Here is a 17,171-nt window from a genome sequence, read left to right as displayed (position 1 = left end):
TTATTCCCTTAATACTGGTCACAGAAACACAATCTGAATTTGTACAAATCTGGGGACAAAAATCAACGACTATTGGAAATATTACCAAAGAAGCACTATACAGACCAGAGCAAAATTGACCTGGGATAACCAACCAATCCTTTTATTGTAATGGTACAATGATACAAAGAAGCAAATGGACAAAACTAATTTGTGCATGGAAGCAGGCAGTACCTGTAGAGATGGTATAAATGTTTGGAGGAAACTGTGGATAGACTCAAAACAGGGAACAGAAAAGGAGGAAGTCTGAGATTTGTTTAAACAAATTGGAAATTTTCTGTGGAACTTCAGGCCTGCTGCTTCCTAAGCTAACCCTGTTCAGGATGGTGTAATTAATAAATCATGTAGTCACATGCCCACATTGCTACACCTGTTCAACCACCCATATATGTCTATGCATTGAGGAAACCTTGGCTTAAGCCAAACTGAGGCTCATTCTCAGATCTCTCCAAGCTTCACTGAATTAGACCACTACCAGGCAGCCTTAGATTAAATTTACCCAGCAGGTTGAACCCACATAACGGGAGTATGTATTCTTGTACATACATGCACGAGGGTTTATTTACAAGTATTTTATTTACATGTAATTGTATTGTACAAATTTCACACTCTTTTGTGAGTCCTAGTTTTCTTACTCAAAAAAATCTCATGGAAAACCTTCCAAGTCAGCTAGCATAGTTCTATTTATTCATTTTACCATTTTTGTTATATACTATGGTGCGAATACACCACAAATTATTCAGTCAGTACTGTGTAGAGATTTTTGCCTCTCAGAACAACAGTCTTTGACTGTATCTTTACACCCTGCTGTCATGCTGGTGCTTTGATTTCTCTATACACTCAGGGAAAACTCCAAATTCTGTAGATGGTCTTAGCTCCATCAACAGGGTTAGGTTAAGCAAAAGAGTCACACACTAAGAGTATATCCATCCTTTCTCCAACAGAGTCAAGAGGTAACATGACCTGGGGGCAACACTGAACCTGCCTTCTGTCCCCTACCTCTATTGTCAGCAGGGTAAGGACTTTTAACGGGACACTAGTCACATTGGGTCCTGAGATGTAGACAATGGAGGGCAGAGCTTCCAGATACTCCTCTGTGGATGTATAGTGTGAGCAAGGAATAAACCTTTGTTTTAATACAGTGATTTTTATTTTATTTGTTTAACCTCAGCATAGCCTAGCTTATCCTGGCTGAAACCAGTATAGACAGGCAACAAATGCAGAAGGGCAATTAGGAGCTAACTCCTGTGGGGTCTTGCAGACTTTTAGCTTTTGTAGAATTTAGCTTTTATTCTAAACACAAGAGAAGCTATTGAAGGATTTGAGCAAAGAAGTGAAATAATCTGACATGTTTTGGCAACATCATTGTAGCTACTATTTGAAAATCCATCCTGGTGAGAAATTAGTATTTGGACAGGGCAGTTAGCGGTGAAGCAGTGGAAATGGGTGTCTACTTCGAAGGGTAGAGACAAGAGTTAACAGTATTATCTCTGAAAATCAGATCTGCCTGGAATTGGAGAAGATTTTTCCTATTTATTGTGCTGTTTGAATTTGTCACACCAGGGACATGTAACATTTATTTTTACTTTAAACAACTTATAAAAAATTTTTTAAAATTAAAGGAAAGTATAAATGGTGAGAATCCCATTCTATGGATGGATCCCATTGTATGAACCTGCCTACTCACCTGTAATACACACACACACACACACACACACACACACACACAAACATTGGACCATAGACTCAATTTGTTAATAGCAGTATTCCCAGAGAATAAAATTATAGATAATAGTTTTTAATTTATTCTTATTCACATGCATATATTACATGCAATAAATATATTATGTTTTTGTAATAAAGAAAAAAACAGGTATTACCTTCAAAAATGAAAGACATAAAAATGCACACCTTGAAAGTAGAGACTTTACAAATGAGTAATCAGAGTTAACTCTACCAGCTTAACACATTTTTTATACATGCATTAGCCCCTAGAATTAGCTAAAATATATGTATATTAAAATTATGTTGAACAAATATCTAGAAAATTGAAGTTTATTTTAAAAAATCATGGTTCTCAGCCTTAAATACCTTAAAATAGGTTTCTGCTCGACAGATATAGCTTTGAATACATAAAGGATCAACTTTAATAGCCTCAGAAAATTGCCAAATGGCTTCCGCATAGTTATCCAAGTGTAGCAGCTGTATAAGGCCAATATTTATATAAGCCAAAGTAATAGTTCTAAAAAAAAATGAGAAAGTGAAATCTTGTTAAATATTTTTAATTATTCCAAATGTTCTCTAATTAGGAATAAACTGAATGAAATACATTCATCAGTATTCATCAGAGTATTTTTTAATGTTTTACAATGGAAAGTAAATTAGTTATATGCTCTCTATGAAGAATTATAAACACTTTTATAAAGTCCTTAGTAGGGAATTGATGTTTTTAGAGTTTGAGCTAGGAACAGAATTCCTGAAGTCTCCTAGACTTTTAGCAAAACTTTACTCTTCCTTGATTTACTCTTCCATTACCTAGAGTCACAAGCTTAGTTTTCCTCAACTAAGGAGTCTTTATCTCAAGCTGTGTTCTATTGGCCATGAGTGACAGTGAGAAACAGTCATATTCAAGGGTTTCATGGCTTGGGGTTAAAATCCTCTCCACATGTATCAAAGAAATGTTATTTATCTCTCTTAGAATCAAATTATTTTCAGTAGAGAAATAATTTTAGAAATTATCATGTTTGATGCTTCTATTTCAAAATGAGAAAGCCACCCATCCAATAATCCAGCTTCACAGAATCCCTGACCCCTTGCCTAGACACCAAAGTTCCTACTACTCACTTTCCATCTATTTAGAGCTGACACTTTTTTTTTTCTTTCTGGCTCAAAAATGTCCAAAAGAAAACCACTGTGGTCATTATGGAGCCATGCTCCATGAATTTCCTGTGTCAAGTTCAAAGTTCACCTTGGATAGATTAAGTAAACAGTCTGCTGGTTGACATGGAATTGGCATAATTAGTTACTCTTCCTGACACCTTCCATTTTCATAAATGCTTCATTGGAAAAAGGGGAATTTTTAATTAAGTTCTGTGATTTAGAGTTTGACTTTTGACTACTGCATTTAACTTTCAGTCTGTGTTTCTTCCTGAACTTACAGTACTAGCTAAATTATACCAAGAAGAATTCAATTTCTAAATGACATTAGCGTTTTTATTTTGCTTTACTAAACAAAATGAAGCCAGAGGTTCTAAATAGAAGGTTGCCTTCCATTGAGTCGTATGTTGTCCACAGTGATCATATACTAAGCAGAATATTTTTTCGTTATTTTAAAACTTAATGACAGTTTTCCACAAAGTTAATTTCAAAAGGCTCTAGCCTGGGCATCTACAAGATCTTCTTGACAGTATTGATTCCTTACGCATGGATTTAACTCCTGTCAAATTTATTTAACTTCTAAAATTTGCAAAAACACCTGAGGCAAACAGATGTTTAGAAGGTCTTATTCTAGAAGTAATCTTGCTTTTAGAAACCTGAGGCAAACAGATGTTTAGAAGGTCTTATTCTAGAAGTAATCTTGCTTTTAGAAGTAGTATTCCAATTCTAGGATGACTTTATAAATGTCTCATTTTCTACTAGGTTATCAATGATGACGGGAAAGAAACTTTTTCTCCTGTTTCAGGTTTTCATTTTATACAGAAGGGAAATCGATAAATACGAAAAGGAAAAATGTACCTTTCTAGAGAAATCACAGTTTCAAAGTCACAAATTGCCAGCAACCAAAGTTTCAGATGCGCATAGACTATTCCCCGATGTAGAAAACAACCAAGATTCTCATAGCCATCATTTATGAGTGCTTAAAATTAAAAAAAAATGTATCTTATTCAGGATCTAAAACAACCATATGTAAGTTACATGTTAGTCTATAACCTTCCTATTGCTTATTCTCATTTTTTAACATTACATAAAATAGAAACATATCTATGATGAGTGCACTGTTTGGTAAGTAAAATAATAGGATCGTACATTAAAATGTATTTATTAGTAGCAATGTGGCAATTGTGATTCACAATTGTGTTTCATTAGAGCTGACCTACATCCTGATAGGAATCCAGCATAGTCCACTCACTATATAGGTGAGGAGATTAAAGTCCAAAGGGAGTAAGTACATGGGCCATGGTCATGATATGCCAGTCAGTGGCAAAGACTGGCCTAGAATTTAACTCCAGTTAGAAGGGTGCCATGACCTTTGACAGCCTGATTTTATCAGGAAGCCATCATTACTGACCAAGGAATAGGCTTGGGTACTAGTCCTGAAGGCAGAAAGCAGAAGTCAGGCTTACACACAAACCAGGATAGACAAGAGGCTACACCAAGGAAGGCAAGCAGAGTTTGGAGGTAAGGCAGACAGCTTTACTATGCACATCCCAAATAACAACCATCTGGGATGCATATCCCAAATAACGGAAGGGAGAAAAAGAACCTCCTCCCAGTACTCCAGGTGTGTGACTCTCATCAGCAACCAGTCTAGAGGTCATCTCCTGTCTCTTGCCTACTGATTGCCCCTTCACTTTTAAAACATGCTAGTGAATTAGATGGGGTTTCTACAGGTTTCGACACATATCTTTTAAGCTTCCCAAGCTGTTCTGGCTTAAGATAGAAAGTTTTACCAAAAATGTGTACAATGTTTACAGTCTGGACAAAAAATATTCACAGTACTGGATTTAGGGAAGTATAGCCAGTGTCAGCAATGATCATACAGATTAAGTAAATACAGTCATGCACCACTTAACGGCAGGGATGTGTTCTGAGAAATGCATTGTTAGGAGATTTCTTCATTGTGCAAACACCATAGAGTGTATTTTCACAAACATAGATGGTATCTGTTTATATATATATATATATATATATATATATATATATATATATATATATATAAATCCAGGCCTGGGTTTCCAGAAAAAATTTCAGAACCCAATATATAGAAAGAGAGTTCTTTGATATCACATCCTCCCCTTACTACAGTTAACATGATGATATATATATATATCATATGGAAAACCAAATGTCCCAACACCATTAATGAATATCAATCATTTCCCCTATTTGATCTGCAAAGCCAACATCAAATGCCTTATATCTGGTTTAACCATAGTATATACACTCTGTTGTTTACTGAAACATCATTATGTGGCACATTGACTGTTATCACTTGAAGAAAATCTAACTGCTCAGTTCACGGTATGATTGGCTAGCAATGAAAAAATCAGCTGTAGTTTGGGTGGTTGCTCCTGAAAAAAAAAAAATTCTTCTCAAGGAAAAAGAAAAAGATACATTATTTAACCTCTCTGTGCTGTGGGTTTCTCATCAGTAAAATGTGAATGGAAATAGTACCAAGCTCATATTATTATTCTGAATGCTGAGATACTCCTTACTTGGCACTTTAAACAGTGCTCGGCAAGTAGCAAAATGCCCAATAAATGTTACATATCATTATTTTTAGCTTAGCAACATATCTTTTTCTGTTGTGGGTGATAAAATTCCTTGGGATATCTGGGAGAAAACAACTGAGGCTGAAATTAAGTTTGTCTGCTCCGGATAATTAAATAATCAGACTTTTGTTGAATTATTGTGATAGACTAGAAGTGGGGAGAGGAGGCATCAGAAGCCCAAAACTTGTAAAGGAGGGAAATATGAGAAACCAGGCCTTTAGAGGAAGACCAGGGAGACAGAGATTTAGCCAGCGGCAGATGGATAGGGCTGATAGAGCCAGATAAACTTCTAGAAAGGGGGGTAGTTTGATATTCAAATTTAAGTCATCTGTACTAAATGTGTCCTCTGAACCTTAAAGCATTCAGTAACAGATTATTAGACACAACGTGTTTATCTCAATGTTACACTGGGGAATGAAGAACAGACCTGGGAAAAAGCAAAACCAGGAGAACGATAGCCACAAGAAGTAAGGATGAGCAAAGATGGGGAATCCAGCCAAACGCTGTAATTGTACTCAAAGATGATGAAAGAATTAGACAGGAATCCTCAGTCCCCTTTCACAAGAATCCTTTGATATAGAGGGGAAGACACTAGATTACTCTCAACACACAGAATGAAATTTGAGTTACTGTATTTTAATATTAATGAGAAGGGTGACCTCAGAAGGCAAATGGACTTAAGGCAGTCAAATAGCAATCACCTTAGACCTTCTTCCCTGTGGAAATCTGGTTGTCTCTTCATTTCTAGACACTGTCTAATCTAGGATGATGGAATTCTAGAACTTTGGTAAACACAGGCATGTCTGGAGTTTTGGACTCAGGCTAGATTTTGTCAGTTAGGACGGGCTCATTCATTCTGTTGGAGGCTGTTTACTGAGCAATGACTCTATGACAACATACATAAACCAGTAATGTGTTGATTGAGGGTAACATAGAAATGGCCATTTTTAGCTGTTGGTATCCTTAGCTGCTAAGGATTCTCGAAACCTATTTTTAGTTTAGGGGATAAAAATTGTGAATTTGACAAATCTCTTGGGCTGAGCCTATGGAGCAGGACACAGCCCATCAGAACAATTTACTGCTATTTTAGAAAGCTGACTAGGACACAGGCCTGGGTTTCCAGAAAAATTCTCAGAACTCAATATATAGAAAGAGATTTTTTTGGAGGCCGGGCGCGGTGGCTCAAGCCTGTAATCCCAGCACTTTGGGAGGCCGAGGCGGGTGCATCACGAGGTCGAGAGATTGAGACCATCCTGGTCAACATGGTGAAACCCCGTCTCTACTAAAAATACAAAAAAATTAGCTGGGCATGGTGGCACGTGCCTGTAATCCCAGGTACTCAGGAGGCTGAGGCAGGAGAATTGCCTGAACCCGGGAGGCGGAGGTTGCCGTGAGCCGAGATCGCGCCATTGCACTCCAGCCTGGGTAACAAGAGCAAAACTCCGTCTCAAAAAAAAAAAAAAAAGAAAGAGTTTTTTTGATATCACATTCTCTCCACAGTTCACACACACACACACACACACACACACACACAAAGGGCATATTAGAAGCACTTCTAACTAAACCATTATAGCTATATATTCATATATTATATACCCCTATAAGAATATTAAAATGTATAAGCTTATGTCATATATACTTATATATGTATATTAGTATATAGTAGTATACATATTATATTTGTTACCCCACATTAGCATTCACCACTATGAAACTGAACTGTTGAATCTCAGATGAGATTGTTATATACACGTAATTGAAGGCAAAGTACCTGAAACGCTATAATCCTGTAGTGCTCTGAAAGGGTTACTCTTTCTAAACAAGCAACCTCGATAATACAATGCTAACCAATTATTAGGATCTAAGTGAATTGCAGCAGAAAAATCTTGAGTTGCTTGTTTATAAAATTTCCGTTTAACATATGCAATCCCTCGGTATGTCCTAGGGAAAAAAAAGTATATTTTAATAGGTATTGTAAAACATATATTTTCTCTTTTTGGTAAACCTATAGAATTAATTTTATATTTGAGTATCAATTTGTAAATGTTTCTCCTGGCTTTGCAAGAGAGTTTAGTCATGATGTTAACAGCAAAAATAATATAAAATTTTTATAAATTGAAGTACACTTTATTGCATACATAATTATATGCTTATTAAGTACATTCTATCTATTAATTATATGTCTACTAATTTTATTTATTACATTCATCATGGAGGTATGTCAATAAAATAAGTACGACATTTATTATTATTTATTGAGTCCCCAAAAGGTATTAGGCACTAATTTATACAAAATTGCTCTATAGAAAAACAAAATATCCCCAAAATGTATTAGGTACTAATTTATGCAAAATTGCTCTATAGAAAAACAAAGTAATCAATTTTGCAGAACATGGACTCCAGTGAGTAGAAGTTGTTAGGGGGTTTTTCTCTGGTGCTTGAAGATACATCCAAATACATGAGAGTCTGCTCTTTCATGAATGAAAGCTATTGCATTGGTTGTATAAACTGTATTCCTTTATCATTAACTTCTGACTCCAATTTTGAAATTATCATTGACTTACATCAATGCTGAAAAACTCATTTTCAATTAGTTAATAATGTGAAGCATAACCATTTTGGAATTAAAATAAAGATGACAAGGAAAAACAGAAGAAAGAAGTTACTAGATTGCCTACTTAGAAAAAATAAAAATAAATCTACAGGGAGGATAAATCAGTGTTCAGAAAGATTATATCGTAAAAGCAATGAGAATTTGGGCAAAAAAGTGTAATCAGTATGTTGGCAGACTGATAATAGAGGTCTTTCAAAAGCAGTAAACATCTTGAGACTCAAGGTATTTTATCTTGTAGGAAAATAATTTGTATCTTGATGAGCTAAAAGACTAATGAGAGCAAAGAGACAACATACCAAAATCTCTGGGATGCAGCTAAAACAGTGTTAAGAGGATAATTTATAGCATTACATGCTGACATCAAAAAGGTAGAAAGACCTAAAATTGACAACCTAACATCTCAACTAAAAGGACTAGAGAACCAAGAGTAATCAAACCCCAAAGCTAGCAGAAGACAAGAAATAACCAATATCAGAGCTAAACTGAAAAAGATAGAGACATGAAAAACCCTTCAAAAAAATCAATGAATCCAGAAGCTGGTTTTCTGAAAATTAATAAAATAGGCCCTTAGCTAGACAAAGAAAAAAAGAAAGAATAATCAAATAAACACAATCAGAAATATTAAAAGGGATATCACCAGTGACCCCACAAAAATACAAACTGCCATCAGAGAATACTATAAACAACTCTATGCTCATATACTAGAAAATCTAGAAGAAATGGATAAATTCATGGACACACACACCCTCACAATATCAACCAGAAAAAGCCCAGGACCAGTCAGATTCACAGCTGAATCATAAAAGATGTACAAAGAAGAGCTGGTACTATTTCTAATGAAACTATTCCAAAAAATTGAAAAGGAGGAACTCCACTCTAACTCATTCTATGAGGCAAGCATCATCTTAATATCAAAATCTGGCATAGATACAACAACAAAGAAAACTTCAGGCCAGTATTCTTGATAAACATTGATGCAAAATCCTCAACAAAATACTGGCAAATTGAATCCAGCAGCTCAGCACAAAGCTCATTCACCACAATCAAGTTTGCTTCAACCCTTTTATGCAAGGCTGGTTCAACATATGCAAATCAATAAATGTGATTCATCACATAAACAGAACTAAAGACAAAAGCCACATGATTATCTCAATAGATGCAGAAAAGGCCTTCAGTAAAATTCAACATCTCTTCATGGTAAAAACGCTCAATAGGTACGAAAGAACATATCTCAACATAATAAGAGAAATCTATGACAAACCCACAGCCAATATTATACTGAGTGGGCAAAAGCTAGAAGCAGTCTCTTTGAAAACTGGCACAAGACAAGGATGCCCTCTCTTACCACTCCTGTTCAACATAGTTTTGGAAGTTCTTGCCAGGGCAATAAGGCAAGAGAAAGATATAAAGGGTATTCAAATAGGAAGAGAGGAAGTCAACTTATCTTTGTTCATGACGATTCTCTACATCAAGAAAACCCCATCACTGCAGCCGAAAACTTCCTAAGTGAATAAGCCACTTCAGCAAAATCTCAGGATACAAAATCAGTGTGGAAAAATCTCTAGCATTCCTTTACACCAACAAGACAGGCAAGCAGAGAGTCAAATTATGAATGAACTCTCATTCACAATTGCTACAGAAAGAATAGAATACTTAGGAATACAACTAACGAAGGACATAAAGGACCTTTTCAAGGAGAACAACAAATTACTGCTGAAAGAAACCATAGATGACACAAACAAATGGAAATAGATTCCATACTCATGGATGGTTAGAATCAATATTGTGAAAATGACCATATTGACAAAAGCAATGTACAAATTTAATACAATTCCCATAAAAATACCACCATCATTATTCACAGAACTAGAAAAAAAAAATGGCAAAATTTCCATGAAACCAAAAAAGAGCACACATAGACAAAGGAAGACTAAATAAAAAGAACAAATCCAGAGGTATCACATTCTCCAACAGCATGGTATTGTTATAAAAATAGGCACAGAGACCAATGGAATACCATAAAGAAATAAAGAAATAAAGCTAAATATTTACAGCCAACTGATCTTTGCCAAATCGAACAAAAACATAAACTAGGGAAAGGACACTCTACTAAACAACTGATGCTGGGATAATTGGGAAGTCACATGTAGAAGAATGAAACTACATCTTCATCTCTCACCTTATACAAAAGTCAAGTCAAGATGGATCAAAGACTTAAATCTAAGATCTGAAACCATAACAACTTTACAAGATAACATCTGAAAAACCCTTTTAGACATTGGCTTGGACAAAGACTTCATGACCAAGAACCCAAAGCAAATGCAACAGAAACAAAGATAGATGGGACTTAACTAAACTAAAAAGTTTCTACACATCAAAAGAAATAATCAGCAGAATAAACAGACAATCCAGGGAGTGGGAAAAATATCTTCACAGTCTATATATCTGACAAAAGCTAATATCCAGAGTCTACAAAGAACTCAAACAAATTAGCAAGAGAAAAACAAACAATCCCATCAAAAAGTGGGCTAAGGACATGCATAGACAATTCTCAAAAGAAGATACACAAATGGCTAACAAGCTAACAATGGGAAAAAGCTCAACATCACTAATTATTAGTGAAATGCAAATCAAAACCATGATGTGATACCACCTCATTCCTGCAAAAATGGCCATAATCAAAAAATAAAAAAACAGATGTTGGCATGGACGTGGTAAAATTAAAACACTTTTACACTGTTGGTGGGAATATAAACTAGTACAACCATGATGGAAAGCAGTGTGAAGATTTCTTAAAGGACTAAAAGTAGATCTACCATTTGATCCAGCAAACCCACTACTAGGTATCTACCCAGTGTGAAATAAGTCATTAAATGAAAAAGATACTTGTACATGCATGTTAATAGCAGCACAATTTGCAATTGTAAGAACATGGAACTAGCCCAAATGCTCATCAATCAATGAGTGGATAAAGAAAGTATTATATATATATATATATATATATATATATATATATACACACACACACATATATACACATATATATCACATATATATGATGTGATATATAATATATATATCAAATATATCATATATCTTATATATATCACATCATATATATGATAGATATATCATAGTATTCCATCATATATATATGTGTGTGTGTGCATATATATGTGAGATATAGTATTCCATCATATATATATACACACATATATATATGTGTGTGTGTGTATATATATATATGATGTGATATATATGTGAGATATATACATCCCATCATATATATATATCTCATATATATCTCACATATATATATCCCATCATATATACATATATCCCATATATATATATATGTATATATGATGGGATATATATGGTATATATATGATGGATATATATGGGATGCGTGTGTGTATATATATATATATATATATGATGAGATATATATGGGATTATATATATGATGGGATATATATATGTGAGATATACATATATATGATGTGATATATATATGTGTGTGTGTATATATATATATATGATGGAATACTACTCGGTCATTAAAAAGGAATGAAATAATGGCATTTTCAGCAACCTGGTTGGAATTGAAGGCTGTTATTCTAAGTGAAGTAACTCAGGAATGGAAGACCAAACATCATATGTTCTCATTCATAAGTGGGAACTAAGCTATGAGGATGCAAAGGCCTAAGAATGATACAATGGACTCGGGACTTGGGGGAAAGGATGGGAGGTGGGTGAGGGGTAAAAGACTATACAATGGGTACAGTGTACATTGCCTGGGTGATGGGTGCACCAAAGTCTCAGAAAACATCACTAAAGAACTTATTCATGTAACCAAATACCACCTGTTCCCCAAAAACCTTTTGAAGTAAAAAACAGTTTAAAAAAAAAAAACAGCATGGTATAGATACAAGAACAGACACACAGACCAATGGAGTGAAAGAGAGAACTCAGAAATAAAACCACACATCTACAACTATCTGATCTTTGACAAACCTGACAAGAACAAACAATGGGGAAAAGACTGCCTATTTAATAAGTGGTGCTGGGAAAGCTGGCTAGCCATATGCAGAATATTGAAACTAGATCCCTTTATTACACCATATACAAAGATTAACTCAAGTTGGATTAAGGCTTAAATGTAAAAACCAAAACTGTAAAAACCCTAGATGAAAATCTAGGCAATACCATTCAGGACATAGGGCATAGGCATGGGCAAAGATTTCATGACAAAAAAGCCAAAAGCAATTGCAGCAAAAGCAAAAATTGATAAATGGGATCTAATTAAACTAAAGAGTTTCTGCACAGCAAAAGAAACTTTCATCAGAGTGAATAGGCAACCTACAAGATGGGAGAAAATGTTTACAATCTATTCATCTGACAATGGTATAATATCCAAAGTCTACAAGAAACTTACACAAATTTACAAGATAAAAATAAACCACATTACAAAGTGGGCAAAGCACATGAACAGGAACTTCTTAAAAGAAGACACACATGTGGCCAACAAACATATATAAATAAGTTCAACATCACTGATCACTAGAGAAATGCAAATCAAAACCACAATGAGACACCATCTTACACCAGTCAGAACCGTGATTATTAAAAAGTCAAGAAACAACAGATGCTGGAGAGGTTCTGGAGAAAAAGCAATGCTTTTACACTGTTGGTGAGAGTGTAAAGTTAGTTCAACCATTATGGAAGACAGTGTGGTGATTCCTCAAAGACTTAGAGGCAGGAATACAATTTGACCCACCAATCCATCACCAGGTATATACCCAAGGAATATAAATCATTCTATTATAAAGATAATGCACATTTATGTTCATTACAGCACTATTCACTATAGCAAAGACATGGAAAAATGCTGATCAATAATAGAGTGAATGAAGAAAATTTGGTACATATATACCATTACACAGCCATAAAAAAATGAAATAATATCTTTTGCAGGGACATGGACGGAGTTACAAGCAATTATCCTCAGCAAACTAGCATAGGAAAAGAAAATCAAACACTGCCTGTTTTCACTTATAAGTGGGAGCTGAATGATGAGAACACATGAACACGTGGGAAGGAATAACACACACTGGAGCCTGTCAGAAATGGGGTGAGGGGAGGGAGAGTATCAGGAAGAATAGTTAATGAATACTAGGCTTAATACCTAGGTTAAGGGATGATCTGTGTATCAAACCACCATGGCACACATTTATCTATGTAACAAAAATGTGACTATACGCACATCTGGCACATGTACCCCTGAACTTAAAAGCTGAGAAAAACAATGTTTCATTAATTTTCTAAGAAGTAGAAGAGCTTTGTATTTATTTTTAATTAGTATTAACTACTAAAGAATATTGCTAATTTTGAGCATATGTTTCTGAACTTAAAATCTTACAGAACAAACCTTTTGTAATATTCTGTGTAGCATGCCATTAATTAATTGATTCATTCATTCAAACAGACTGACTTTTCCATTTGTTTCATCAATACTTCAAATTCTCATCAGCTCATACCTGGACCACTATTTTACTTTATTCCTAGTTCTGGAGTGATAAGATTTTACTATAATATAATAAAGATCTACTCTCTTAAAAACTTTCTTTCCATGGCCCCCTATTGGTAATGGGAAAAGGCCAATTCTTTAAAAGCATGAGGCCCCCCCCCATAAGACAGCACCATCTTATAATACCTTGAATAACCTTTTCATTCTCCTCCAACTAATTTGAACCCTTTCTGCAAGTAATGCCTCTTCAATTCAAGAAGTAGACAACCAGAACAGACCAATAACAAGAGAATAATTTCTAAAGAGTTTCAAAACATTTTGCCCTCTCAGCAAATGGCTATAAGCTGGGATAATTTTAGAAGTGAGTTATTCCAAACTTTCAAAGAGCAAACATATCTAATAATAAAGGACATGTTTCTAAGATGAAACAATCCATTTTGAAAAAGTCAAATGCTGAAATCAAAATCTGACTACAAAACTAGTGACCAAGTTTACTATGAATATAGATTTAAAATATTAAAGAGAAAGAAAACTCAATACAAATTTAAAATGTTCCACCCAAAAATATATAATGCCAAGAAGCATTTGTCCTTCAAAACAAGGAAGCTAAGAAAACTTATAAGCAGGTCAACTAGTCACAGCCAGAATGAACACCTGTCACTGAGGGACATAGACATCAGAAAGACTGACACTCTCAGCAGATCTTCAGAGGAAATGCATTGAGAATGACAGAAGGAGGACAAAGATGACACACCGAAGGGAGATGAACCTAAGAACCCTGCATGGGTGGTGAGAGCAAGTTGCTCCTTTGCTGCTCAACTCACCCTTACCCTGTTATGAAAGCAACTTGCTCTCACCACAGACTTCTGGAATCCCGGCAGCAGTAGACCTCATGACCCCCATGGACACTTAAGCTGGCAGAGAGAGGTAGTGGGGCAAAATTCCAGCTTGTGCAAAGCCCAGAGGGTTTGGAGTTGGAAAGTCTGCAATGACACACAGCCAGTAATGCCCATTCCCCAAGGCCTGTCATGCTCCTCTGGGAGACTTTAGCCTTAGGGGAGTCATTGGACCTCAATAAACCAGGACAACCTTGCCCCAGAGGTGATGTCAATCCAACTTGAGTGCCCTCCCATGTCTGCTGGCCTCACCCAGGACCCCAGGTGGCCACACCTGCTAGGATGCCTTAGATGCCCAACCAGGGTGCCTCCCAGTCATCCACATCATACCTCTTACACTGTCAGACCATGCTTGACTATTGGAGAGCTCCAGCAGAGCAGTTCCAGATGACAGGCACCAGCTCACCTGCATCCTCACCCCACCAGGGCCTCCCCCACACTGCTTTCCTGCACACAGTCATCAACGGCCACTCCCTCATCACTTTGCAGGTGCACATGCACATGGGAAGACTTCACCATCCCTTCCCCACTGATGTGCAATTGCATGTGCATCCCACCATGCCACTAGCTGCTAGCATGAGCACACTCTGCTGCCCTAACTGCTGGGCCACCATTGCTGGTGCAGACACACACATGGAGGTCAGTAGCCCCACCTCCTTCCCTGAACTGCCATTGCTGCCAGTGCAAATGCACACACAGAGACCACCTACCCTACACTTGCAACTGCCACCCTAAGAACACAAAGAATACACACATGAAGGCCATGAGCCCAACACTCATCAGCACCTGAACCCTGCCACAAACACATTAATGGACACTGGTGTCCCTGTCACCCCCCACACTGCCACCACAGTCACTGTGAATACCCACAGAGAGACTGACATCCCCATGCCCACCAGCACACCATCCCAGTTGATAAGCATGCACCCCACCGTGCTGCCACTGCTGCTGGCATATGCAAAGGAGCACAGATCCTATTTCCACAACCCACTGAGGTACATTGGCTGGCACCACCCATCAAAGTGTTGTGGCCAGCGGTCTGGGAACAACTTGGCCCCTCTAGCACAGCAGGTTCCCAACTCAAGGGGCCAGAAAACAAAGACAGAAATCTAATACTACTGCCCCAGAGTTAGAACATGCAGCCCAGGAGTGCTGAGCTGAGATTTAGGCCCCTATAATCTTCCAGAAAGAAAACCAGTCAACCGTACCCACCTTATACCACTATCAAACCCCCCAAAACTTCAAAGAAAATAAAAGCATTTAAAAAAAAAAACTACACAAAGGACACAAATTTCAAAGACTGAAGGAACTTCAGCTTATAAAGATGAGAAAGAGCCAGCATATCAAAAAGCTAATCCACCATGAGCAAGTAGGCTTTATCCCTGAGATGCAAGGCTGTTTAAACATGTGCAAATCAATAAATGTGATTCATCACATAAACAGAACTAAAAACAAAAACCAGATGCAGAAAATGCTTTTCAATATAATTCAACAATCTTTATGTGAAAAAAACTTTAAAAACTTGACATTGAAAGAACATACTTCAAAATAACAAGAGCTGTCTATGACAAAACTACACCCAACATCAAACTGAATGTGCAAAAGCTGGTAGTATTACCCTTGAAAACCAGAATAAGACAAGGATGACCTCTCTCAGCACTCCTATTGACCATAGTACTGGAAGTCCTGGCCAGAGTAATCAGGCAAGAGAAAAAAAAAAAGTAGGACTCCAAGTTAGATGAAAAGAAATCAAACTATCCCTATTTGCAGATGATATGATTCTATACCTAGAAAATCCCCATAGTTTCTGTCCAAAATCTCATTAATCTGATCAACAACTTCAGCAAAGTTTCAGGATACAAAAATCAATGTACAGAAAACAGTATCATTCCCCTATATCAAGAATATCCAAACTGAAAGCCAAATCAAGAATGCAAACCCATTCACAACAGCCACAAAAAGAGTACCTAGGAATACAGCTAACTAGGGAGGTGAAAGCTCTCTACAATGAGAATTACAGAACATCACTCAAAGAAATCAGGGATGACACAAACAAATGATAAAAACATTTCATGCTTATGGATAGGAAGAATAAACATTGTTAAAATAGTCACACTGCCCAAAGCAGTTTACAGATTCAATGCTATTTCTATCAAATTACCAATGACATTCTTCTCAGAATTAGAAAAAGCTATTTTAAAATTCATATGGAACCATAAAAAGAGCCCAACAAGCCAAAGCAATTCTAAGCCAAAGGAAAGAAGCTGGAGGCATCACATTACCCATTTTCTAACTATCCTACAAGGCTACAACAACCAAAACAGCATGGTACTGGTACAAAAACAGACACATAAACCAATAGAACAGAATAAAAAGCCCAGAAATAATACCACACACCTACAACCATCTGTTACACAAAGTTGACAAACACAAGCAATGGGGAAAGGACTCCCTATTTAATAAATGGTGCTGGGATGACTGGCTAGCATATGCAGAAGATTGAAATCGAACCCCTACCTAATACCATGTACAAATATCAACTCAAGATAAAGACTTAAACGCAAAACCTACAACTATAAAACCTAGTAACTACCATCTGG

At 36.3% G+C, this 17,171-nt stretch overlaps 1 protein-coding gene across 1 annotated transcript in view; it reads right to left on the bottom strand.

Annotated features, from left to right (window-relative positions):
• The window catches only part of TTC6 (tetratricopeptide repeat domain 6), a 246,572-nt gene that overhangs the window by 48,113 nt on the left and 181,288 nt on the right, over window positions 1–17,171 (bottom strand). The window contains exons 17-19 of the mRNA XM_074393424.1: window positions 7,303–7,472; window positions 3,775–3,895; window positions 2,131–2,281 (exon numbers count right to left, since the gene is read on the bottom strand). Coding sequence (XP_074249525.1) covers window positions 2,131–2,281; window positions 3,775–3,895; window positions 7,303–7,472 — 442 coding nt within the window. The remainder of the gene's footprint in view (window positions 1–2,130; window positions 2,282–3,774; window positions 3,896–7,302; window positions 7,473–17,171) is intronic.

This window comes from Saimiri boliviensis, chromosome 2, assembly GCF_048565385.1.
Source record: "Saimiri boliviensis isolate mSaiBol1 chromosome 2, mSaiBol1.pri, whole genome shotgun sequence".
Taxonomy (NCBI): Eukaryota; Metazoa; Chordata; class Mammalia; order Primates; family Cebidae; genus Saimiri; species Saimiri boliviensis.
This window is presented reverse-complemented; position numbering and strand designations above follow the sequence as displayed.